Below are 25550 nucleotides of genomic sequence, written 5' to 3'. Positions count from 1 at the left end.
TGGTTATAAACTCGTCATGTTATATTAGTAAAGTTACTGGAGCTGTCAGATAAATGTGGCGCAGCAGACGAAGAATGACTCAAGTACAAGTACTTAGTTACTTTCCACCATCTGTCAAATGTTCAGTCTTTAAAGGATGTTACGATGCAGACACTCAGACTGAACTATGAAACTGATCCAGAGTCTGTCATTTCCTTCTTCTTCTGGTGTTTTTTTTAAACAGTGCGTCGTCGTCATGTTTCTTTTCAGCTGCATCGAGTGGGTGCAACTGCAGCATCTGTTCCGCTCTGTGGTCAGACTGGGGGAGGAGGAGGATGTTGCCTTCATCCCCCCCTCTGCACAGTCACTTCCTCTGAGATGGAGGGAGGGAGGGAGGGAGGGAGGGGGAGGAGGAAAGAGAGGCAAAGAGATAGAGAGACGTAGACACAGAAAGAGTGGGAGCGAGAGAGAGAGAGAAAGAAGGAAGCCATTTTGGTTCCTCAGTGACATGTCCGCCTGCTTTCTGCTTTCTTCTCTCAGGTTTCTGCTCGTGGAAAGACCCTTGCAGACACAGAAAGCGGCGGGTCACTTTTTTTGAGGAAGTAAAACTTTGTGGCAGTTATTTGATTTTCTGAGAATCATCGAGAAAAGTTTGGTTTTGCGTTTCGCAGGAAAGAGCGGCAGAGGAGGGAGCGAGGCCTGTAAACCTCTGACTGAAGAAGAGCAGCAGGACTGGGAAATAAAAGACTTGTCTTTAGGTGATCCACTCAGATGGTCTCCTCTCGTTAACGGTCTTTGGTTTGACTTTACGTTGAGGACACAGGATGAGCTCTGATCGAGTGCCGTCCAGGGCGGAGGTGACGGGGTGGAGCCCACAGCAGCTGGCAGACTACCTGAAGAGGGTGAGACCTCCGATCATGCTCTCTTTACATTCCTGTGCACAGACATTGTTTCAGTGACACTTGAAACTTGCAGTAAAATGACAGTTTGTGTTTAAATCAGTTTATTTTGATGCAGTCGCTGCAGTCAACGACTGCATCAAATCCAACTCTGACTCACAAACTCACACCGTTGACCAGCAACAAGCCGTCCTGACAGAGCTGACCTCTGAGTGGACGGAGAGCCGGAAAATCCAAAATGAAGGAAACTATCGTAGCTTATTAGCTGTGTCACCTTCCAGTATAAACTGGTTTACACCCAGTTAACAGACACAAGAATATCATGTTGATACAGACCACGGCCTTGATCACACAGAAAGCATTGCAGGTTGCAAGAAGGCGCACCGCCAACACACTCTCACTCTGACCTTGTCATATACTGATATTTGGTTGTGGACTTTCCACGTCCACATATGACGTCCAAGGTACCCTAGGTGTGTTGGTTGTTGACGTTCTAGGACGCCGTGTCAACTTCAGCCTGTTACATGCATTGTCTGTTTTCAAAATACACTTCTGTTTTCACAGGAAATTTAACATTTACATACAGTCTCTTTAAAAATAAAAGCACTACATCGGTACAACACCGCAAATGGACATTTTTTTCCTTCAGCAACAAAAGCACATGGTTAGGTTTAGGACAAAAAGAACAGGGTTTGGCTTTATAATCTTACAGGACGCAAACATTGCTCTCTCGAATGAAAGTCAATGCTTGTTGGACCTATCCATCGCCCCTCCTGCCTGCCCCAATGGGACTTTTACCGCCTTAACTTATGTCTTTGTCCCGCCGAATTTCCACCTGACGCTGCCAGGCGCCATTAAACTATAACGGCAACCAGCCACGTATCATGCTGACGTTAAAGGACACCTTTTTCATTGGTTTCTGACGCCGCAAGTCACTGCCCAAGTGCCAGATTTCAACGACTTCAGAGTGAGACTGAGCTCGACCAAGACCTTCTTGAAGAGGTGGTCTCAGTCTGGTTACAAACGAACTCTGGTGCGGTTGGTTTGTGGTGAGAACGTGTTCCGACCTGGATCTGAACCAACTGCAGTCACATGACACATTGTTTGGGTTAAACATGAGCATGTTACAGTCCTGGAGGATTATTAATGTGCACCTCCTCCTGTACTGCCTTAATATGCACATTCAGCACATCCAATGCATCAAAACATTGTTTTCTAGTTGGAGCCGCGCCTCGTTTTCAAACTGTATGGTTTGACTGAAATGAACAATGACAGCAATATAGTCCACGATGAGCAGCGCTAAAATCAACCTGCGTAGTTGTCCCTCCATTGTGACATTAGAAAGTGTCACATTTATCTTGCAAGTGTACTCTTCTTCAACGTTTGGTTTACTTCCTGGATTTTTCACACATAGAAATTCTGACCAATCAAGAGCAGTTTTCTCACAGCTTTCTCAGTTTCTGTTCACACTGACAAACGAACCAAGAGGAGTAAACATGAAGCTCTGCCGACTGACAGGTAACTCACTGATTGGACAGTTTTGATGTTTGTTATCCTGCATCATCAGGACACACGAGGAAATCAAACTTCGGTTACTGACTTAAGTTTCTGCAGCAAACATAATTCTTCTCCTAAACTGTGCTGGTGCTAACCTGAGGAAACACTCCTGTGGGTTGTATCAGAGCGTAGAGACAAACACCCTCTGTGCTCATTGGGGTTGGAGGACTTGTTGAGATGATGTCACTGAGGTTGTGGGTTCAGCTCCGGCTGCCTCCACCTGCACTGACACTGTGTGAACTACGTCACTGATGTCTGTGATGTGTGTTTGCAGATGAGTCTGTCTGGCTGTGATAAGGTGGTGCTGAAGCACTCCATCAGCGGCTCCAGATTTGTGGTGAGTTCATTTAAATTTACAAACCTTTAGTGAAATTGTCCCGTCAGCTGAGAGGAGGTGATAAGATGGAGGCAAGAAAAGACAAGAGGAGGTAAAGGAGGGGGTGGAGGAGTCAAGAGTTTGAGAGGAAGGAGGAGGTAAGGAGATGTTGAAAAGGGAGGGTGAGAGAAGATGGGAGGAGGACATAGAGGAGGAGGGAAGGAAGAAGGAAAGAGGGGGTGAGGAGGGAAAGAATATGTCAGAGGAGGACAGAAGGATGTAGGGAAGGAAAGTAGGAGGTAAGGTAATGGTAGAGAAGGAAGGAAAGAGGTGGTGGAGGAGGTAAAAACAAGGTGGAGAAGGTTAAAAGGAAAGGAGGAGGTAAGGAAGGACAGAAGGATGTAGGGAAGGTAATGAGGAGGTAAGGAGATGGTAGAAAAGATATCAAGGAGGAGGTAAAGAAGAGGTTGAAAAGGTCAAAATGAAAGGAGGAGATGGAGAAGGACGTAGGAAGTATGTAGGGAATAAACAAAGAAGGTAAAGGGATTGTCAAATAGGGACAAGAGGTGGAGGAGAAAGTTTAAAAGAAAGTGGAGAAGGTTATAAGGAAAGGAGGAGGTGGAGAAGGACAGAAGGCTGTAGGGGAAGAAAGGATGAAGTAAGGAGATGGTAGAAAAGGAATGGAAGAGGTGGAGGAGGAGGTAAGGAGAAGGAGGAGAAAGATATAAGGGAAGGAGCAGATAGAGAAGGACAGAAGGATGTAAGAAAGGAAAGGAGGGAGCAAGGAGATGGTATAAAAGGAAGGAAAGAGGAGAAGGAGATAAAGAGAAAGTGGAGAAGGGTATAAGGAAAGGATGAGGTGGAGAAGGACAAAAGGATGAAGAGGAGGAAAGGAGGAGGTAAGGGGTAGGTGAAAAGGACAGAAGAATGTCCTCTTTGCCTCCTCATCTTCTCCGAGACATATTTAAGCTGCTTTTGTCCTCAATAAGACTAAAATGTCCTCATAAGGATAAAAGTCCTGTTTTGTCCTGTTGACCTCAACGTCCTCACAATGTCCTCACATCCTCACATCCTCACACTGTCTTCTCGTTTTGTAGAACCTGAGTGAGAACGACCTCCAGAAATTCCCCAAACTTCATGCTCCGTGAGTACAGAGCAGCTGCTGAGTCACTGTTACCGAAACACTCCCACAGGTGTCTGCGTGGAGCTGTGGACGTCGGTCTGTGGAGATGGGACTGATATATCAAACACTGACCTAATTCTTAATTAAAACACCAGAAGAAACCACAGCAAAGTTTCAATCCATAAACACACAAATAAACGTATTTATTGTAGTATTATATATTTTTATTATATATATGTATATCTTTATTTATTATACATATTTATTATTAATATTTCATCATTTTTGCCAGCCACCGCCAACATTTTTGATCATATTCACTGATCTTTCACGACCCACAGAATAATTTGTTCTTTGAATATGTAATCAGTATATACATGAAACTAAAAAAAAGACCCTCTGTTTTTATACACAAAAACATTTTATTCTGTTTTATTCCATTACTTTTTTATAAACACTTGAATTTGTGCATTTTCATAATTTTTTAAAAAAATAAAAAATAAAAAATTCGGACAAAAAACTGAGAAAATTTTATTTTTTTCAAAGACACGCATTTTCAAATTAAAAATGAATTTCACATTTACATTTGTTTTTTTTTTTCTCATTTCCTCATGTCAATTTGAACTGTATAAATAACAATAAAAGTAATTATTATTATTCCGATAACAATACTAATAAAAACAACAATAATAATAGTAGTAATAATAATATTGATGATAATATTAATAGTAACAGTAATATAATAATAATACTAATGAAAACTAACATTCTATTTGAGGTATAGTGGAACACGTTGTCACATTCAGTGTTCTGTTGTCTTTGTCTCCTCTGTGGTTGTCTTGTCCATGTGTCACTGTCACCATCATGGAGATCCCGTTTCGTCCCACCAAACTCATTTGCTTCTTCGTCCAAATCAGATTCAGAATGTTGATCAAAACAGGAAGTGTCAGAGTCTGAGTCCATCAACATCTCCACCGCTTGATACAACCGTAAACTTTTCCGTCGATGCTGTCATTTTGAGAGGGTTTACAAGCAACTACATTTCTGTAAACATCATCTTCTGGTTTCCACCGGATCTTCCTCTTTGTTTGTTTTTGGACACAGCAGTGCTCTTCTATGTCACAAGATGTTTAACAGCGCCAACTACCTTATAACAGTAAAAAAACACGGATTGCTAGAATATCTTGCTAATGGCGGGGAAGCGTTCTGTCATAAATGACAGAAAATCTTGGCAATGACGGGGATAGTGTTAACATGTAAAAATATAATGTCTGAATGAGTCAAATGTGCGTTACAAAATGTCCTGTAAGCAAGAACATTTCTGATGTCTTATGATGTTTAGAACATTTAAACTATAGTAGCGCCCTCAGGAATAAGCTGGATAGATATCACCACTTAACTTCCTCAGTTCATTTTTTACATTTAGACAATTCTTTTTTACATCACAAGTTTTCTTAAATTTTATGTTTGAATGTGCAAATGAAGCATTATCTTGTTAAATATGCGCTGATTTGGCAGAATTTCCAGAACAGAAATCTGAACAGTGGATAAAACCAGGTTCAAAATACTTGTTTTACTTTGTCAAATGTTTTTACACAGTGGATTTGGATCTGTTTTTTAGAAAATACTGTCAACAGCTACGAAAAAACAAATAAACAAAAAAAAAACATTTTCTCAATGTTTTTTAGGAATAAATGTTTTATAAATCAGTCTTTAGTTAAAACTTCTCTCTAAAAACCTTCAGAATACAGACAGGAATAAACAGCAGAGTGTTTGACTTAACTGTGATAAATCCAAAAGTGAAAAGTGGCTGGAGCAGCTCATCACATCATTACTGATGAAGAACAGTTTGGATAAACTTTATGTGTCTGTGTCTCCTCAGGATGATCTCTAAGATCAGCACTGAAATCAGCAAGAAGGAGGAGAAGAGAGGCCTGTTTGGTAAAAAGTAAGAACATGTTAATAATTTTTTTTTTCTCTTTCTCTTAAATATAGAATATTGATCTTTGTGTTTCGGTGTACTTCGTTATTTAGTCTTTGAAATAACATGTAAAACTCTGAGAGAAAATATTTGTTGCAGAATACATTCAGTTGAAGGTTTAGCTTTTTTGTCACACGTTGAATACAGCTGCAGCCTCCGCACTAAAAACACAGACAGCATGTAGAAAGAAATATTCAAATATTTAAATTAGAACAGAAGGAAAGAATAAAATGTAAATCTAGTATGAATTTATAGACTGTAGTAATTCAAAGGGATAGTTCAGTTTTTTAAAGAGGGGTTGTATCAGGAGACAGTTTATTACATACAGTAAATGCTGGTCAGCACGTCCTCAGTTTGGAGAAGCAGCCGGAGTCTGACATGGAAGCTAAACAACCTGCTGCTGTGGAGGGGTCAGCGACAAAATGTGTTTTAGAAACCTGAAATAAAGTCTCACCTAAAAACTATATACTGATCTCACCGACAACAATAGTACGGCCAGAATATTCGCATTTAAAAAAATATTTTACGGTCTGCAAATCATGTTTATGTTTTGAATTTGTGTTTTGGCCTGTTGCGCCACCCACCGCCGTCTACCAGTCACGCAGTCAGTAGAGTCTCAGCATCAGTTATAGTTACAACTGAGCTACAGCAGCACGGCAAGCAGCATTAGCAGTGTCCCGGTACATAGCATTAGCAGCCGGCTCCTCAGCTGTATCCCGGCAGCAGCTTTAGCAGCAGAGAAGCTGGACTTGGTCGAATGGTCCGCTGGAAAACCGAAGATCAAGGACGCAGCGACACAGCCCTGCCATGGCAGCCGCCCGTGGGCAAACAAATCAGTCTCCAGCGTGCCGCTGTCCAGCAACCTCGAATCTGTAGGGGAGGGGGGGCAGACACGACTCGCGGCAGTATTTTGAATTTGAGTGCAGTAACCGTTTTGGCCACATTCTTACATACAGCGCCTTTAAGTCCCAATGTCCTCAAACAAGACAATAATAAAGTCCCAATGTCCTCAGACAGTACTTTCTAATTAACAACGTCTTAGCTTGTTACTGTTGATAAAATGTGTCAAATTTTTTGCCATATCAAACTTTAAACATTATTAATCATAAATAAACATTTTTCAACTAGACCTTGTGGACCTTGTCCACTTTTGTGTCGGGATTGGCTGCAGACTGACTTGGCAGAGATGGCTGCCATCTTGTTTTTACATGGATTAGTGCATCCATTCAGCTGCTCCACCATCCACAGTCAGACACACACGGCTGATTATTTACTGCTGAATTACAGCTCACAACTTGCACCAACGGCTGACATTGCTCCTCTCTGACTGTTTCTGCTGGCTACTAAACCATCCCGGTGCAGACTATTTTCTGGGGTTTACCAGACCTGTCACTCATGCTACATCTGAAGATAATTACAAGCACGACCGCTTTCTGCTTTCAATGTCCGATAGTCAAGAACGTTTTAGTCACATCTCATCAACAAAAATGAAACATAGATTTCATCTCAGTTTTTATTATCAATATCTATTTTTAGCTTGTCATCGTCATGGACAAAAGTAAAAAGAATTTCAGCACTAAGTTGCGTGCATACTGTTTTGAGCTACTGCTCAGATGATCTTGATGACTGTTTCTTTAATCAGCTTCCTGAACTGATGCATTTGGCCTACAGATGATATAGTCAGACTCATATATGAGTCAGACTCTAATCTCACCCCCAGACCCCTGCCTCTCCTGATGTTTCCTTTCTGCTACTTTGGCAAAAAAATGTCGAATGTCCATTTTTTACCCTCCACTCACCACCTATCATAAAAGGGAAATGATTGACAATATCAAACTACTTGCAGACAGAAACACTCTTTTCCGTGTAGCCTACAGCCTATTCTGTGTAGCCTATGTAATATGAACATAAGTACGTTGGACTAGTTATTCTGCAGTCACAGACATCAATTGAAATGCATAAACAAACCAGACGTCTACCAGACGCAATTCAGTGGGCGAGTGAACCTAGTCATTGCTAAAACCTTACCTAGGAGTTTGCAACAGTTATTTCTAACGTTAAAAACCTTACCTAGGAGTTTGCAACAGTTATTTCTAACGTTAAATACCAAAACAGATTTATTACTAGCTAAAGGCAACTGTTATGACAACATGACAGCACCTTATCTCTGCCTCAGCAAGCTTTATAAGACCTATTAGCTAATAGCTAGCTACAGTAGCTAGTGCTAGCTCTCTGACTGGCTGCACCACCAGCTAACAACGTTACAGTTCACATAGGCATTTAGGACGCAAACTAAACTATTAGCATTGATACAACTCTGTACAGAAAAATATAGTCGTTCAACATTTTATTCCCTATTTTCAATAACTTCAATCTTACTTGCTGCCTAATCAAAATCCTCGCTGTTGCCGATCGATTGTGCAGCAAGCTAAAATCATTGTTTTTGTCAGTGGAGTCTGGTGGCTTTGACGAGAGCATAGATGGGGAACTGAAGTCATTTATGGCTTCCCAATTGAAACAGGCAGTCTGACGGCAATATAAAGGACTGAAAATACTCTTTATATAGCGTACTCTTAAGCTGATATTAATTTTTTTAGGTGGGACTTTTTTAGGTGTCTTCAGCCTGCTTCTCTAAACTGGGGTTTGCGGACTGACATGTACTGTATGTAATATACTGACAACTGATAAATACCCCATACAACCCCAATACAAAAATTAGAGCCATCCCTTTAAGTAGTTACTAAACTGTACCATGTATGTCAAGACTTAGATATTATAGGAACACAAGTAAAGGGTTTAAAATAAAATACTTGTAAGTATTAGGTGAACTTTTGCCAATTTAATAATAATAACAATAATACAATTCTCTTTCTTCCCGTCACAGACCAACGCCCAAATATCATGAACCAGGTAGGAACTTTACTTTCATTGATATATCAATCAATTTCTCATGCTGAGTACTGGTATTTTGTTTATTTTCAATGTTATATTCTTACCTAATTTTATAAATGTCTGATTATTTGTTTTTTTTATTACTCAGTTGTTGTTGCTTTTTATGTATCTGTACTTATTTCTGTCCTGAAATTCTCCTCTGGGGATCAATAAAGTTTAATTTAAGTTGAAATGTATATGAATGTGAAGATATTAGTATATTCAGCTGTATGCTGCTTTCTCCTCTGCAGATGTGGCTGCTGATGTTCAGGGCTGGGGTGAAGACGAGTTTGTAAGTCTTATGGTTCATCATCTTGTTTTTTAAATTAGGAAAGTAATCAAATCATTTTTATTCACAAGTTACAAACATTTCAGTAGAATAAGTTGTCTAATGGTATCAGTTTTTGTTTCAATATTTTATTTCAGTGGTATAAAATTTCCATAGCAGCTGTAATAGAGTGCCTCAGGAATGCAGAAATGAGCTCAATCTGAGATTAAGTTGACACAATGTAGAATCACACTGTATGCAGACGATACTGTTATTTACTACTCCCCAAATATATATAGGTGCACCAGAAACTGCTTAAATATAGAGTGGTACAGGAATGAGTCTTAAAACCTGGAAATGAGTTAGCATGTTAGCACTTCCTGTTCCCTCATCTTGAAGTGGGTTTTGGTTTGATAAATAAGGTCCGTGGTTACAAAAGCTAAAGAGACTTTCAAGTTTTGTTATACAACATGAAATACATCTTAAATACCCCACTGTGAAATTAAGAGCTTTTGTGTCTCTAAAGCCAAGTTCAGACCAGAGCTTTGTGACGAGACTAAACCGTTTTTTTGTGGACAAAAGTAGCAGCAGTGTGAACTGACTAGTCTGAGCTCAACTCAAACTGGCTGATGGTGTCACCTGCAACTCAGCTGGTCAAATGGCCGGCAGCTGGTTTTAAAGGACATCACCTGTTTCAACAGCCAATCAGCTTGTAGTGAAGTCCACTGGTTAAGTAAAAATGACAGTAGACGGCATGTTGCTTGTTGCGGCAGGTGCTCCATCCCCGCCGAACCTTGCGTTTTCGTCCTCAAGGTGTTCTGGTGTCGGACGGTGGGTTGCTGCTGCTGCTCGCAGTTTGTGCTAATGCCCCGCCCACACGCGTTATATTTCTATATGAAAAGACGAATGGTTAACTTAATCACACATTTACTCCGCTTGGTGCTCTGATGTTCTCTGGATAACCAAACAGAACATTCTGACAGCGCTCCGAATTTACAAACGGCCCACGTGTGCTCTGATATCATCATCCTCCATTGTCGAAAACAAGCCAGCTTGTTAGTTATCCATTCATTCTTTTCCATAACCGCTTTAGACTCACAAGTCTGTCTTTAGACACTTTGCTTAACTAAAGACTGATGACTTTCTCCCTGATGTTGTGTTTTGATGGGCGGATACAATTTCAGAGTTTAAAAAAACTCCCTACGTTGCAGAACCAATAGTAAATCCGCAGGGCGGTCCTTCGGTGGCTCGCTGAACTCTTGTGCTCGTGAACATAGTCCGACTAGAAACACGTGTAGCGGTACAAAATGGCTCAAGTCGCTGTAAGTCCTTCATTTCCACAATGTTGTGGACTGAGCACACGTTTGATGAAACGGAGTTAAATCTCTCGGCATCCATTTTCAAGCTCTCTGTGTGTTTGTTTCCTTGCGGATGAGAAAAGGGGGAGCGCACATTTCCGGGAGGGCGTGTCCTTTTCAAAAATGCAAGAGGCATTGCTTTGTTGGCGGCCGTTTTCGTCGGTGTGTTAAACACACTTTAGAAAGGAGTGTTCCCAGACTATCAGAAGCTGGAGATCTCTGATTGTCTGGTGGCGAGACTATAACCGCTTATCCTTTTTTATCATACTGTTTACTAACAGTAAAAGGGTGTATTAGAGGTGTTGTTCCTTTTGGTACCAGATTTTGATTCAGCTGCATTTCTCTGCCTGTCCTTCGCTCCATCAGGATGATGAAGAATTTGACGATGACTACGAGAGTCCGTACAGTGGTGATGAGGAGGGCAGCGGAGGAGATTACGAGTCCCCAAACGATGACCAGGACTGTGCCAATGATTATGAGCCTCCACCCACCGAGCCTCCAGAGGACCTGGCCCTCAAGCTGTGCCCCACCCTGCCCATTGGAGACAGTGATTATATCGGTAGATAACAGAAAACAGACAAACATGTTTTCCATACAGAATACTTTTCAGTTGTTTTTCGACTTTTAAAGTCAAGAAATGTGATATTTTATGTTATTTTATTATTTTATATTTAATCTACAGTCATGTTGAGCAGCTCCTCTAAACTTTTAGCTGCAGTCACATTAGGACACTGAGGTAGAAACAACATATATTTTTATCTTTCAGGTTTAACAGATTCTTCATACTTGAACAAAAGACAATAATTCGTTCATAAGCACTTGAAAGTACGACAGACTAAGGACTGTGATTAGAACCAAAATTAAGTCAAAATATTACAAGATAAAATGTTGTAATCCATTAAGAAGAAAGTCGTAACTTTAGGTCATCATCATTCATCTGACACATAAAAGACAGACTGCTGTTACCTGTTTACATCAACACGGAATTAAAATCTGCATTTTATTCTCATAATATTACAACTCTCTTAAATTATTAAAACTTCCTGTAAAATTACAGCTTTTATTTCTCAAAATGTTTTAAAATATATCTTGATTGTATCTTTAAATAATGACTTTATTCTTATGAAATTTCAACTTTAGTCTCGTAATATTATGATTTTTTTCTTAAAATATTATAACTTATCTTTATTAAATTCTAACTTTGTTCTCATAATATTATTACTTCTCTCCTGAAATATTATGACTTTATTCTTATGAAATTACCACCTCATCCTCATAATATCATGATTTTCTTCTCAAAATATTACACACACACACACACACACACATATGTATATATATATATATATACACACACACAAATAATATTTTGAGAAAAAAATCATGATATATATGTATATATATATATATATATATATATATATATATATATATATATAATTCTTTTTAAATTTTGACTTAATATTATGTGTTTTTTTCAATATTATGACTTTGTTCTCAGAATTAATTTAATTATTGTAAATTATGTTTTTTTTCTTGAAATAATAATATTACTTTATTTTGATGAAATCTAAATGTAAATTACAATTTTTGAATTTTTTTTCACTTTTTTCTTACAATGCATGTAATATTACAACTTTTTTCTTGAAATAATATGACTTTATTCTGATTAAATTTCAATTTCTTTCTCATCATATGACATTTTTTCCTAAAAATATTATGTTTACTCTTATTAAATTCTGACTTTAATATTACGATTTTGTAAAAATATAATGACTTCTCATAAAATTTTGACTATATTGTAATATGACAGTTTTTTTCTTAAAAATTCTGACTTAATTCTGATGAAATTTCAACTTCATTCTTGTAATATGACTTTTTTTTATTTAATATATTCTAACTTTATTCTTATTAAATTCTGACTTTACTATTACATTTTTAAAATATTGTGACTTTAATCTAAAAAAAATTGGGACTATATTCTTGTAGTATTACAATTTTTTTCTGGAAATATTATGATGTGATTCTTATGGAATTCTGATTTTATTCTTAAAATAATACTACTTCTCTCTTGAAATATGACTTTATTCTCATCAAATTTTGACTTTATTTTTGTAAATAATTTTTTTCTTGAAATATTGACTTTATTTTCATGAAATTATGACTTCAATTGCATTACACTGTGACTTTTTTCTTGAAATAATATGACTTGATACTTTTATTTACTTGATTAAATCATGACTTTAATCTCTTGACATTAAAACTTACATTATGACCTTATTTTCACAAATTACATCCTTATTTTCATAATATCATGACTTCCTTTACTTGAAATATTATGACTTAATTCTAATAATATCTTTAATACTTAATTGTAAGGAACTTGTTAAAACTATTTTTCTCAGAGGTTATTTAAAAAAGTGAAATGTTATTTCCACTTTCTTTAAGAGTTACGATGAGATAACCATAACACATTAATAAAACAGCAAACTTTTGTTGTATGTGTGTGTGTGTAGATAACCATGTGTCATCCCGAGGCCCGCCCCCTGCTGTGTGTCCCCGCCCCCCAGCCTCCACCCTCTCTGCACCCTCTCCCCGCATGGTGAGTCTCATTTAACACTCAAGTAATAATTTCAAACATATTTGAATTGGTGATATCAGTTTCGTTAACTAAACCTGTGTGTGTGTGTGTGTGTGTGTGTGTGCGCAGCCGGGAGAGTCACTGTCCTCTAGAAGAGACCACTCTCCACACTGCGGGGGGAGAAAATGTGAGCATCGTTTAAATCTCCCTCTGTCTTGTTGTCATAACTCAATAAATGTGAACACACTGACATGAGACATGTTAATATCCTTCATTTATCTCCGATGTCCATCCAGAATGAAAGTCCATAAATCAGCTTAGGAATCAGAGAAAAAGAAGGATGCAGAACTCACCTGAGAAAAACGTTTTCTTCAGTGTCACAGTGACCCAGTGATAGCTGTCTGTACATCCACGGCTACACTGCAAACAAGGCTATTCAAGAGAAGGCTGAGACACAGGGTCAAACATGGGGGGATTGCACATGCGCAGTAAAATCTGGTCTGCACTTCCTCAAAGGCTCAGTAGATGGCGTGAGACTGCGGAAAAAGGGGGATGTGCATGCATGTCATTTTCACAGCTTATTATTGGACTGTTACTGGTGGCCTGCGTTGTGGGTGAGAATGACAGAGATGCAATTCCGACAACTTCAGACAGCTGCCGTCCAAAAGTCCAAGCAGACCACACCAAGCGCACTCCTTGATCGCCTGAGCGGATCCTGCTCTTTTTATCTAGCACCCCTGCTGTCACCCTCTAGCATTGCAGCTCAAGTTACAATGCGTATGTGCAATCCCCCCATGTTTGACCCCGTGTCTCAGCCTTCTCTTGAATAGCCTTGACTGCAAACAGGAAGTGCTCACAGATCTTTCGGTATACTTTGATTCTGTTGTTGTGTTCAGTTCCTCCAGGGCCACCGCAGATCTTTCGTGAAAACAAACCAGGCAGAAGTTCAGGATCCAACCCGTCCCCCGTCAGAGGTAATCCTGAACCCAACATGTTCCTCTTTTAAAGGACGACACCACCATTGATTTCTTTGGTTTTACTCCAATTTGTAAGAAAAATAATCTGCAGAAAGGAAAAACATCACTGTTAACACTGACATCATAGGCTCACCAAATATATATATATTTAAAAAAACTTTGTAACTTACACTTTTGGTGCATTTAGGGACCCGCTGACAGCTGAATTTCAGAGTCATTGTTTCATTTTGATGCACAGATAATGGTAGCTCGTTGCAACAACATGCAAAAAGAGGAAAAACGAAGTTTAAAATTAAATATCCAACTCAACAAGTTTTATTATTGTCATCTTTATTTTACTGTGCTTTGTTTTACCAGCTTCATAATTGATTTTCTTTGCAGCCGGCTTCCCTGAAAAAACACACAAAGATAATGTAACAAAAAAAGATTGTATTAAATTAATTGTGATCGATCGATAATGACTATGAATTTATTAATCTGATATTTTAATCATGATGGCGTTTACTTTTCTCCACAGGAACTAATCGCAACACAGTGGAAAGGGTGAGTCCTGCTTTTTAAATTATCTTAATACAACAACACTCCACAGTTCAGGGTTCACACATTTTGACCCATAAATTTCCACCACGACTTTGAGGCAGACTTTCATGACCATTATGTGTTCTCTGAAACGTCTATGTGTAAAATTTACTCTGAGCACATCAAAGTATAAAACATGTAATTTCCTGTTGCCAGTAGGTGGTGTGAGGATAAATAATGCTCTCAGTTAAACTAATCATGGTAAACTAAAGAGAAAGAAACTCTGCTTAACAGCACTGCCGCGCCATGTGATGATGAAGGCCCAATTCCAATCCGATCCCTTACAGACTCACTGACTTAGAGGCGCGTTCATGTGAAGTGTGTGAGTGTGTGAGGGCTGTCCCATTGTCAAATCGTCAAGTCAGTGAGTCAGTGAGTGAGCCCTTTATGCCCCCTTACCGTAGGTCAGCATCGATGCGGACTTATGGTAAGGAAATTACCCAGAGTTCATAGCGTTGTGACGTCAAATACAGGGGTTGCCCTCGGAACACCGGAAGTGTTATATAAAAAAAAAAAACGAAAACACGGTCGGCAGATATGCAAACGGTAACGTTATGGAAGGAGAGCGAAAAAACAGATAGATAAACAATGAAACATTACATTAACAAGGATTTAAGATGGTACATAAACACACATGAGGTCAGAGGAATACCAGTGGTTATATTCCACACACAAAGAATATATATATATATAGATCTATTTATCTATCTATCTATCTATAGATATATATAGATATATATTCTTTGTGTGTGGAATATATGCTGACAATAACCGATAAATGATCACGCCCAGAGCCGCCAATGTTAACAACATTTTGTAGAGAGGGGGATAAGTGCTGTCCCATTCCTATTTGTAGCACCCGGAGCCCTTTCAGACTCTCACACTCAATCACTTACAGCTGACGTCAGTTAAGTCAGTGAGGGTTCAGGGCTTGAGTCTTTAGGGGCCGGATTGGAATTAGGCCGAAGAAAGGAGTGACAGGGTGCAAGGGTTTAAACAGTGCTGAGCAGATGAACTCCATCAGATTAATGAGGAGTGAACAAAGAGTCAAAGTAACCAATCAGTGCTGAGGAAAGGGGAGGAAAGGAAGCGAAGTAAAGGAAGTGTCAAAATAAAGGAAATAGGAATCTTTACTACAGGTAGCACTATAACTATCACAAAATATATATATATTTTTTTAATATTTTTTATTTTTTATTATAATATACAATCACATTAACTCTCTAGGAAGAGTTCGTTAAAGTATGACCTCTGTAAATGGCCAAAAATGCACAACAATTGCACAGTAAATTCAAAATGGCCGACTTTCTGTTGGGTCTAGGATATGGCTCCAAGAGGCTATTTTATGTCTTGGAGAGGTCACATGTGCCTCTTAATTTTGTGGATTAAACATACCATGGAGGCTACCTCATTGAAGTTTTATAGGGGGTGCTACTGAACCATATTTTTTTTTAAACCCAAGCACGGGATTTGTAAAATATGAAAAATATGAAAATTTTCAGCAGTTCTGTTATGTGTGAGTTTTCAAGCATCTTTAGCCCCCTGGAAATATGATTTATGTGAGAGAAAAATAATTCCTTCAGTTTCAACAGGGTCCTCTGAAGTGACACAAATCGGTGCCTGGAAATGGGCCTGGCGGCTCCCGATCCTGTCCTCCTTGTTTCTTCTAAAAAGTCTTCTGTTGTCAATTCAGTATCTTAGGTTCGGCTGGCAGGTACTTAAGAAGGCACTGGAGAGAGGCAGAATCTGATGCAATCGAGTTTATTGTGTTTACAGGCAACAACACAGACAAACTCATGAGTCAACCTCCGGAGGACGACTGACTTCTGCTTTCAGTTCTCTGGCTTATATGCTGGTGGAGGTCGAAGAGATCTCCACCCATTTCTGTAGTCCTTCCCATTTCGATCCGTTTCTACTGGTGGCAGACTTTGCCTATGTTCTGGCTCAAACTGGAATCTGCCACCAGTATTTCCGGACTCGCTCTCACTCTATTTTTTAAAAACATGTGATCTCTGGGGACTCTCATGCTACAGTCCCTCGTGCTTCCGTAATACAATCATTTGAGTGTGTGTGTGATCTTTCCTGTATAATATAACTCTTAAGTGCATTAGGTCATACAATCAAGTGAGTGTAATATAATTCTTAAATGCATTAGACAGTACAATCAAGTGAGTGTTCTCTCTTCTTTCACACAGCGCGTGGTAACTTGTATGAGTGTCACTGTAAGTTCACAACATTATGTGAGTGTAGGTTGATGCATTATATCATTACACAGCGCGTGATAAGTCATATGAGTCAATAAGAGTTCACAACTGAGATGTCACTAAGAGTTCACACAGTTACATTGCATATATGAGTCAATAAGAGTTCACAACTGAGATGTCACTAAGAGTTCACACAGTTACATTGCATATATGTATAAATGCAGTATTAGGTTTTTGTAGAAGTTTACACATTGACATGTGTGGTCCTAGCACCTGATGAGGGTGAGGGTTTTGACTTTTACACTACACCTCCTCACACTGTTCAGTGCTCAGGCCCTAAAAATCCACGTCAAAATTTATCAATCAGTCACTTAAAATATGGAGCCAGTCCAAAAGTACATATACTGTAAATAAAAAAATGCATACAAACCTGGGAGCTATCTGGCTGTTGGTGAAACCATGACCTGATAAAGCTGCACATGCTTTCATATGGCTTGTGGGAATAACGTGAGTGAGAGTTAGCCACCTATAGCGCCCGTGGTACCTCTGCAGTTTGTGCTTTGTGTCTGGGCACAGCACCTGAAATGGTCTCTTGTTTGATGGTGGATGAGAGGGAAGCACTGCAGTTGCAGCTAGCGTATTCTGTTATACAAGTACTTTTGAAGCAAATTTCCATGACAAAACTTTCTGTGTTTATTATCTTTTAAAATTTTTCCAGGACTTGTGAAACAGCTATTTTCATAATCCATGACCTTTATAGGTTTTTCATGACCGTACATACTCTGGCAGTTTTCAGGTGGATCCATGTAAATATTTCAAAACTGATCTGCAAACTGACCACATGAGTGACAAAGAAAACTGAAAACAAAAAGGGACCAACAGGAGGACATATGACAGACACTGAAACCTTGTAGTTTTTTTAAAAGAATAGTTTGACTTTTAGTTTTTATTGTGTTAATGTTATTTCTGTGTTTCTTACAGGGGGGGACGCCGCCTTGGAGGTAAATGCTGTTCATCATACTCATTTAGGATAAACAAAGGGGGTACCACAAGGCTCTGTCCTGGGTCCTTCACTATTTACACTTGACATATAGGACTCCTGCACATTTTATATATATATAAATATTTACACCATTTCCAAGACTTTATTTAAGTAGTCTAAAGTGTATAGGCTTTTTTTAGTGTGCAGCTATACATTATTAAACACACACTTCCCAGGCATTTGTAGATAAGCCAGTGTTTGCTAACTTCACTTGCTCGTTAGACATTCCTGCTGCTAACTAGCTGCATATGCCAACAATAGCAAATCATCAACTCTGTGCCTCTTTTGGGTGAGAGTAAACCAATGATCATGTAGATGTCAGTGCAATTTGATGTGTGTCTGGATTATGGCTGGAACTATTAATTTAGTAATTGAATATTATACCGATGAATCCATTGATTGACAGAGTAATTGAATGAGAAATACTCTTGCCTCATTAAAGAGCAATGGTAAATATACAAAAGCAAAAATAATACCGGTCTCTTAAATAAACAGCTAAATCCAAATTTTTATTGCTTAAGATGTCCCACTGTAGTAATAATACAAGAACATATTCTGTGTTACATTGACATGTTTTTGGATTATCATGTACATATTTTAAACAACAGCCAAAACAATTTATATTCAGAACTTTTCTGAAACATTCATTAAATTCCCAACCATTTCCAGGTTTCTCATTTCCTATGTAATGACCATGGAAATTCATAGTATCTATTTATATGCAGATGACACTGTCTTGTATGCACCCCGCTCCTCTTCAGCTTTAATATATTAAACATAGTCAGCAGCACATCATCAAGAGCTCGGCCACAGAGGAGGTTAGATGAACTCTAGAGTGTTATATTGAGATAGACATAAAAACATATGAACTTAACCTGTCATTTTTTTTGTGCGTTTAGGCCTCAGACGGACACTCCGGATCCTCCCAACTGGTCCAAACCTCCTGTTCTTCCTCCGTCCTCCACCTCCGTCAGCAGGAGCAACTCCGCAGCCAGACCTCCTGCCAACAGGTCAGCTCACACATCATCCATTCATCAAATCATCTCAAATCAAATTGATCAAGTGTTTGTATTCAAAGTCATCACATTTATCTCCACTGTTGTCATCTTTTTAAAATTTTTAGTTCAATTTTTCACAATAAAACAGCTGTAAAATGATTCGTTTGTGCAAGCTATTTGATAATAATCAGATTTTTGTGTGTGGTTTGGTTTTACAGGTTTGATCCAAGGAGGGAGGTAAGTTTCTGCTCTGAGAGACATTTATTCTGATGTTGAATTTGTCGAGAACGAACTGTGATCCTTTCTCTGATTTCTTCTCTCTCTGCAGCAAACACATGATGAAGGTGAGATTTCTTTTCTCTGCTTTTCCCAAAGCATATCACAAAATATTAGATTGATTCTTTAAACCTGTCTTCTCTCTTCCAGCACTGAAACACAACACCTTCCCCCTCCACAATAAAAGTCTACCACCCCGTCCTGGACCCCACGGGCTCCCCTCACGGCAAGCAGACAGGTATGAAAAAAGTAATGGTGAAATACTAATTTTTGAAAGCATCCTGTCAGTGCTGGAGTACCACAGGGTTCTATTGTCGGCCCAGTTTAGTTTAAAAAACAATTACGAAAATATGTAAATAAATAAACATTTTTAAATTGTTTTTCAACTTGTACATTGTATGCGAGGAAGTTGTATTCAGCTACCTTGTCTCGACGCATCTTATTTTTTATTTTGATTCCACCAAATCTCTAAATTTGAAAGCATTTGAGTTTATAAATAATTTGTTGGTTGATTTTTGATAAGCAGCTTTTTAAATGATTCTTAAAGCTCTCTTCTGTAGCATGAAAATTTGCAATTGTTTTGTATCTATTTCCTCGAACCTCCTCACAGTAAGTAATTTATGGAACTATGTAAGGGTGATGCAATATATATAAGTACTTAAGGTTCTTTTGTTTTGTGCATTGTTGCAATAGAGCTTGACATTTTTGGCATCATTTATACGTGGTTTCCCTCATTGTTTATGGTCTATTACAACTCCCCAAAATGTATTTTCATAAACTAAAAATTATTGATTTTTTTATATCCAAATATTTGGAATTTGGTTTTGTTTGAATTTAATGACAACTTATTGATACTGACCCATTGTCATTGTCCTCATGGTGATAGAACCCAAGATGTAGAAAAACAAGGGCTTAGTGGCACCCACAGGTGGTGACCTTAAGTAAAATGAATCAGGCAGATATGATGAATAATCTGTTTTATTTTGTTTGCTTTTGTGCAGTTTGCCTCCCAGCATTCCCTCTGCAGGTTCTCTGCCTCACAAACTGCAATCTGGTAAGAACACAATGACACAAACATTAAAGGAACAGTTTGAGGTTTTTGGGAAATGTACTTTTTCTGTTTCCTGCTGAGTGTAAAGCCCCATTCACATGGGATTAACATCACATCAGATGTGTGTTTTGCATTTTGCATTAGTGTCAAATGTTACTTATTTTTCAGTGTCTGAGTCAATATAATAAAACCAAACAACACTGCTTTGATGTCAATGTACAGTTCTGTCTTTTATTTATTTATTTATTTATTTTAGGTGACTGTTAAGATATAATTACCACCATACACATAACTCGCAGTTATGACCCGGTGGATGTGGGAAACGGGATTTTTGCTTTGGGTTCCAAACAGTCTTGTGATGTCCTTTTAAAAACAGTAGAGGGTGCTGTCTTACTATTGTAGTTACAGTATTGAATGTGTGTGTGTGTGTGTGTGTGTGTGTGTGTGCAGCGATTGCTGAACAGAGAGGCAGTTTTATAGGATCAGACAGACCGTCGTTTCGTCCTTCTCTACCCACAACAGCACCGAAACAGGTAACAGAGCACACTCATATACACACATTTGTCTGTTTGTACATGTGAGGATCCTAAAAACCCTGACTCCAACTCTGATTCTAAAACCAAGTCTTAACCTTCAGACATCTCTTTGATGTAATGGGGCAACCAAATCACCAGAAAACATGTCAGCATTGTACGTTTTTGCAAACCATGGATACAAAAACTTTTATGTTCGTTTGTAGTGGATATTTGGACACGTTACATTTCAGCAATGCTGTGGTTAAGTTTGGGCACAAAACCACTTGCTTATGGTCAAAAGATCCTGTTTGGGCTTAAAATACCCGATTTTGGTGGCACAATCCCAGCAGGAAACACAGCAATGTCTTGTTAAAAAACAACTTCTATTCGTGGCACTATCCCGGGAGGAAACGCGACAATGTCCTAGTAAAAAACAAGCACTTTCTATGGCACTATCCTGGCTGAAAACATAGTAATGTCCTGGCAAAAAAAAAAAAAAAAACACTTTTTTTGGTACTACCCAGCAGGAAATGCAGCGATGTCACAGTAAATAAACACCCTCTTTTTGTGGCACTATCCTGGCAGGAAATGCAGCAATGTCCTGGTAAAAACCAACCACTTTTTGTGTTCAATCCCGGCAGAAAATGTGGGGATTTCATGGTAAAGAACAATGGCTTTCATAGCATTATCCTGGCTGGAAACAAAGCAATGTTTCGATAGAAAACAATCACTTTTTGTGGCACTATCCTGGCAAGAAATGCTGTAATGGCACAGTTGGAGAAAAAAAAGCATAGGTATGAATGTAATGTATCTGTGGTTTGCAGAAACGTTCAATGCCAACATTTTCTTCTGGTGTCTTGGCCGAATGGGGACCAGTCCGCACAATGCAAAAAGGTCCTCGCTACGATGGTGAAAATTGTTGGTCCCCACAAAGAAAGCAATACAGGAAGTCTCTTATCAACTTCTGAGCTTCACAAACACTAAATCTATTGCACACACCTTCATTTCCTCAACTTTAGATTACTGTAATTGTCTGCTAAGTGGCATAAATCAGAGAATGACTCGGAGACAGCTGTACTACTTACAAAAAAACAAGAAAAGAGATCATATTACTTACTTCTTAGTGTCATAATTAAGAGTCAATTCTGACATTTTTACTTGTAACCTATAATACACTTCATGGCCACAGGCAGTGACTCTGAAATGCTGTGTCCTTGTAATCCTGCACACAGTCTGAGGTCACCTGTTTGCTGTTAAAGTTGTAAGATTAAAGAGAAATCAGTGTCATGCACATTTTGTATCATAGGCCTCATAAAAAAACAACAACTTTGTCCACGTGTGTGTTTATGTGTGCAATTCAAATGTGTGTATGTTGTGTTTTTCTTCGTTTCCTTTAGTCCTTGTAAAGCACTTTGTGATCTGTGGTTTTAATCAGTGTCATAAAAATAAACTTTGTAATTATCATTGTTATAAAGAGGGTTAAGTGTTGAAACTGTTTCTGTGGATGTTCTTCAAAATGAACAGCAGATGGTGCTGTTGTCTTTTTCTAATCTAAGTCTAATATATATGTGTGTGTTCAGGACCTGGACCCGCGCTGGTATGTGGGTAAAGTGACCAGAGGTCAGGCAGAAGGATGTCTGAAACAAGTCTACAAGGTAACACAAAACAGGCAGTTAAACAAAAGTCTGTGTTATTTTAAAGGTACTTTTTAAATTACTTAGCATGCAATAAATTTGGATATATTTAATTTGACTACCTGTTTACACCAAGATAAGCTTTTAACCATTTACTTCAGTAAAAGTAAAATGTTCATGTTTATTATAATACTGTATATATTATGTGGTTATTAGCATTCCTGCATTAAGGTGTAAACTGTTTATATTTTAATACTGTATTTGGTGAAGGTTAATTGAATTTCAGCTACAAACTGTGGTGTGGTTCAATGTGAAGCAGCTATAATTTTTAAGTCCAAAGCCTCATACTCTCTGTACGATATACAGTTATAGCTGTTAAATAAATGTAGTGCAGTAAAAAGTATTAAAAAAGTATAAAAAGTATTTAAAAAATGTGTCTGAATATAGAATAAAATGGCTGATGCTAATGCTTAGTAGTATTTTTTATGCTAATGCTTAGTAGTATTTTTACACCAGTTTTTTTAGGATGTCAACCCAATCACCAGAAAAAATATTGGTATTGTACATTTCTGCAAACCACAGAAACATTACATTTATACATATTCATTTATTTGTTTATTTTTAGTCAATTTATTAAACATGTTGAAATAATACAAAGACAAAATTCAACTTATAAGCAATAAAAACAAAAACAAAAGGGATCCTCAGCAACATAAAAGCAACAAATGAGCAACTAAAATAATATCGCTCATGTTCAGAAGGGGTAAGGAGAAGTTAAAAACTTCTCTGGTCCTACCCCCTCTTCATTTATTCATTCATTCATTCATTCATTCATTCATTCATTCATCTTCTAACCGCTTCATCCTCTTGGGGGTTGCGGGGGGGCTGGAGCCTATCCCAGCTGACATCGGGTGAGAGGCAGGGTACACCCTGGACAGGTCGCCAGACTATCGCAGGGCTGACGCATAGAGACAAACAACCATTCACACTCACATTCACACCTACCGACAATTTACAGTTATCAATTAACCTAGTCCCCAATCTGCATGTCTTTGGACTGTTGGAGGAGGCCGGGGTGCATGTATTAATCATAGAAAATAAAAGTTAAATTTACAGCCATTAGTGTCCATGATAGTAATCTCGGTCAGCTTAACCATATCAACCCTTTTGGACTTTTTTTTTTTGGACATTATTATGTAGCGGATATGTTGAAACTTTACGTTAGGTGTTGGCACAAAAACCACTTGGTGATGGTGAGGAAAACATCATGTTTTGGCTTAAAATAACTGATTTTTGTGTTAGTATGCTGGCTGGAAATGTAGTGATATGTCCGTAACATCACAACCATTTTTCTGTGGCACAATCTTGGCTTGAAATGCAGCAATGTCTCTGTAGAAAAAACAAACACAGCAAATTCTCATTAAAAGACAACCAATTTCATGGCAGTATCCCAGCTGGAAATGCGGTGAAGTCTTAACCAAAAAACCCCATTTTGTAATACAATACAAAATACAATTAGAAAAAACACTTTTTGTGGCACAATCCTGGCTGGAAACGCAGTGAATTTTTAGTAAAAATTCATTTACATGGCAGTATCCCAGCTGGAAATGCAGCTAAGTCTCTGTAAAAAACTGTTTTTCTGTGGCACTATCTCAGCTGAAAACGCAGCAATGTCTTGGTTGAAAAAACACATTTTGTTATACAATACAAAAAACAGTTTTTTGTGGTACAATCCCGGCTGGTCTTGTTATTGATCGCTCTCGACCAATTCAGCTCATATACTGCATAACTTTAGGAACACTGATATGACATGAATGAAACAAATGAAGGCAACGTATTCGTGGTCTGCAAAAATGTAAAGTGCCAACATTTTCTTGTGTGACTGGGCTTTAGACGTCCATCCCTTATGTATTATTCTGTGTTTCTGTGGAGGACGGGGCGTATCTGGTGAGGGACAGCACCCGGCAGCTGGCCAATCAGCCCTTCACCCTGATGGTCTACTACCAGGACAAAGTCTACAACATCCAGATCAGACAGCAGAACCAGAAGTTCCTGCTGGGAACCGGACTCAAAGTCCAGGAGGTAAACATGTAGTAACAGAAGAAGTACAGTTATGTACTGAGAGCCGAACCTATTCTGTAATAACTGAATTAAGTTTGTATTTTAAGGAAAAATCTGAGGGTTTTCCCTTTCACTTAAATTTGCAGTCCAATAAACTCCTGTATAATCATGCGTTTATGTGTGTGCAGTCTTTCCCCTCAGTGAGTGACATCATCAGCCATTACTCCCAGTCTCCTCTGCTCCTCATCGACGCCAAGAACCGCACCTCCAGCCAACAGAACCAGTGTCTGCTCTCCGACCCAGCCGGATACTACATGACCAGACATTAAACGTCCTGACCGGATAAACCGGAGCACAGAACTAAACCAGAGAGAAACCCGACAGGCAGAATTCAGATGAATGTTCACCTCAAATGTTACATTAGCAGGAGCGTTGATATGTTTGTGTTGTTCGTGTCAAGTTTTTTTTTCTGTTTTAACAAATGACAAATGTCAGATTTTTGCACACGTTGCTTCATTTGCTTATTTTGACCATTTACAAACTACAGTTTCATCATTGTGTCAGCTCTCTGTTCTTTGAGTTTGAAAGGTTGGAGACTGTGGAAAAAGTGTTAAATGTAAATCTTGAATCTTGTCTAAAAGATACAACAATTAGATTTAGATTTAACAGTCAACATTTGATTCTATATTAACATATAACATTGAACATTTAAATGTAATATTGAGATTTCTATGTAATATTCAGATTTAACATTTAAATTTAATATTTAACATTTAGATTTAGTTGTAATATTTAGATTTACAAAGTTAACATTTAATATTCAAAATTTAGATTAACATTAGATATTAAGATGCAACATTTACATTTTACAGAGATTAAGATATAATTTCTTTCAAACATTTAACATTTAGATTTAAAATTTGAATTTAAATGTAACATTTAGAAATCTAAACAGTTAACAGTTAACTTTTAACATTCAATGTTTAGATTTAATATTGAACATTTAGATTTAACAGTCAGCATTTAACATTTAGATTTAATTTTTAAAATTTAGATTCAACACTAACATTTAACATTTAGATTTAACATTCAAAAGTTAGATCCGATATTTAGATTCAACATTAAAATTAAACATTCAACATTTATATTTAATATTCGAAATTTAGATTTAACAGCTAACATTTAACATTTAGATTTAGTATTAAAAATATAGAGCCAAT

The 25550-nt window shown here is 38.0% G+C and overlaps 1 protein-coding gene across 1 annotated transcript; it reads left to right on the top strand.

The window, feature by feature from the left end:
• Positions 1-425: 425 nt before the first annotated feature.
• On the top strand, positions 426-24937 carry lcp2a (lymphocyte cytosolic protein 2a). The gene is made up of 21 exons (XM_050040905.1): positions 426-881; positions 2710-2772; positions 3849-3895; positions 5757-5822; positions 8740-8765; positions 9038-9078; positions 10779-10971; positions 12929-13014; positions 13123-13180; positions 13890-13967; positions 14488-14513; positions 17735-17754; positions 18695-18805; positions 19012-19030; positions 19122-19137; positions 19220-19307; positions 20071-20123; positions 20571-20653; positions 22216-22290; positions 24202-24351; positions 24519-24937. The coding sequence occupies exons 1-21, from the start codon at positions 804-806 to the stop codon at positions 24657-24659; spliced, it is 1518 nt and encodes a 505-aa protein (XP_049896862.1). The 5' UTR covers positions 426-803; the 3' UTR covers positions 24660-24937.
• The last annotated feature ends 613 nt before the right edge of the window (positions 24938-25550 follow it).

The sequence above is a fragment of the Epinephelus moara genome, chromosome 3 (genome assembly GCF_006386435.1).
Source record: "Epinephelus moara isolate mb chromosome 3, YSFRI_EMoa_1.0, whole genome shotgun sequence".
NCBI classification, from domain to species: domain Eukaryota; kingdom Metazoa; phylum Chordata; class Actinopteri; order Perciformes; family Serranidae; genus Epinephelus; species Epinephelus moara.
The sequence above is the reverse complement of the archived record's forward strand: the minus strand, read 5'-3'. Positions and strand labels throughout refer to the sequence as shown.

What these genes read in the sequence shown, in the direction of transcription:
- lcp2a (XM_050040905.1), top strand. Translation starts at nt 804, where the DNA reads ATGAGCTCTGATCGAGTGCCGTCCAGGGCGGAGGTGACGGGGTGGAGC. An exon ending in GGGGGGACGCCGCCTTGGAG is followed by an intron (nt 17,755 to 18,694) that starts GTAAATGCTGTT and finishes TTGTGCGTTTAG; the next exon opens with GCCTCAGACGGACACTCCGG. An exon ending in GCCTCACAAACTGCAATCTG is followed by an intron (nt 20,124 to 20,570) that starts GTAAGAACACAA and finishes GTGTGTGTGCAG; the next exon opens with CGATTGCTGAACAGAGAGGC.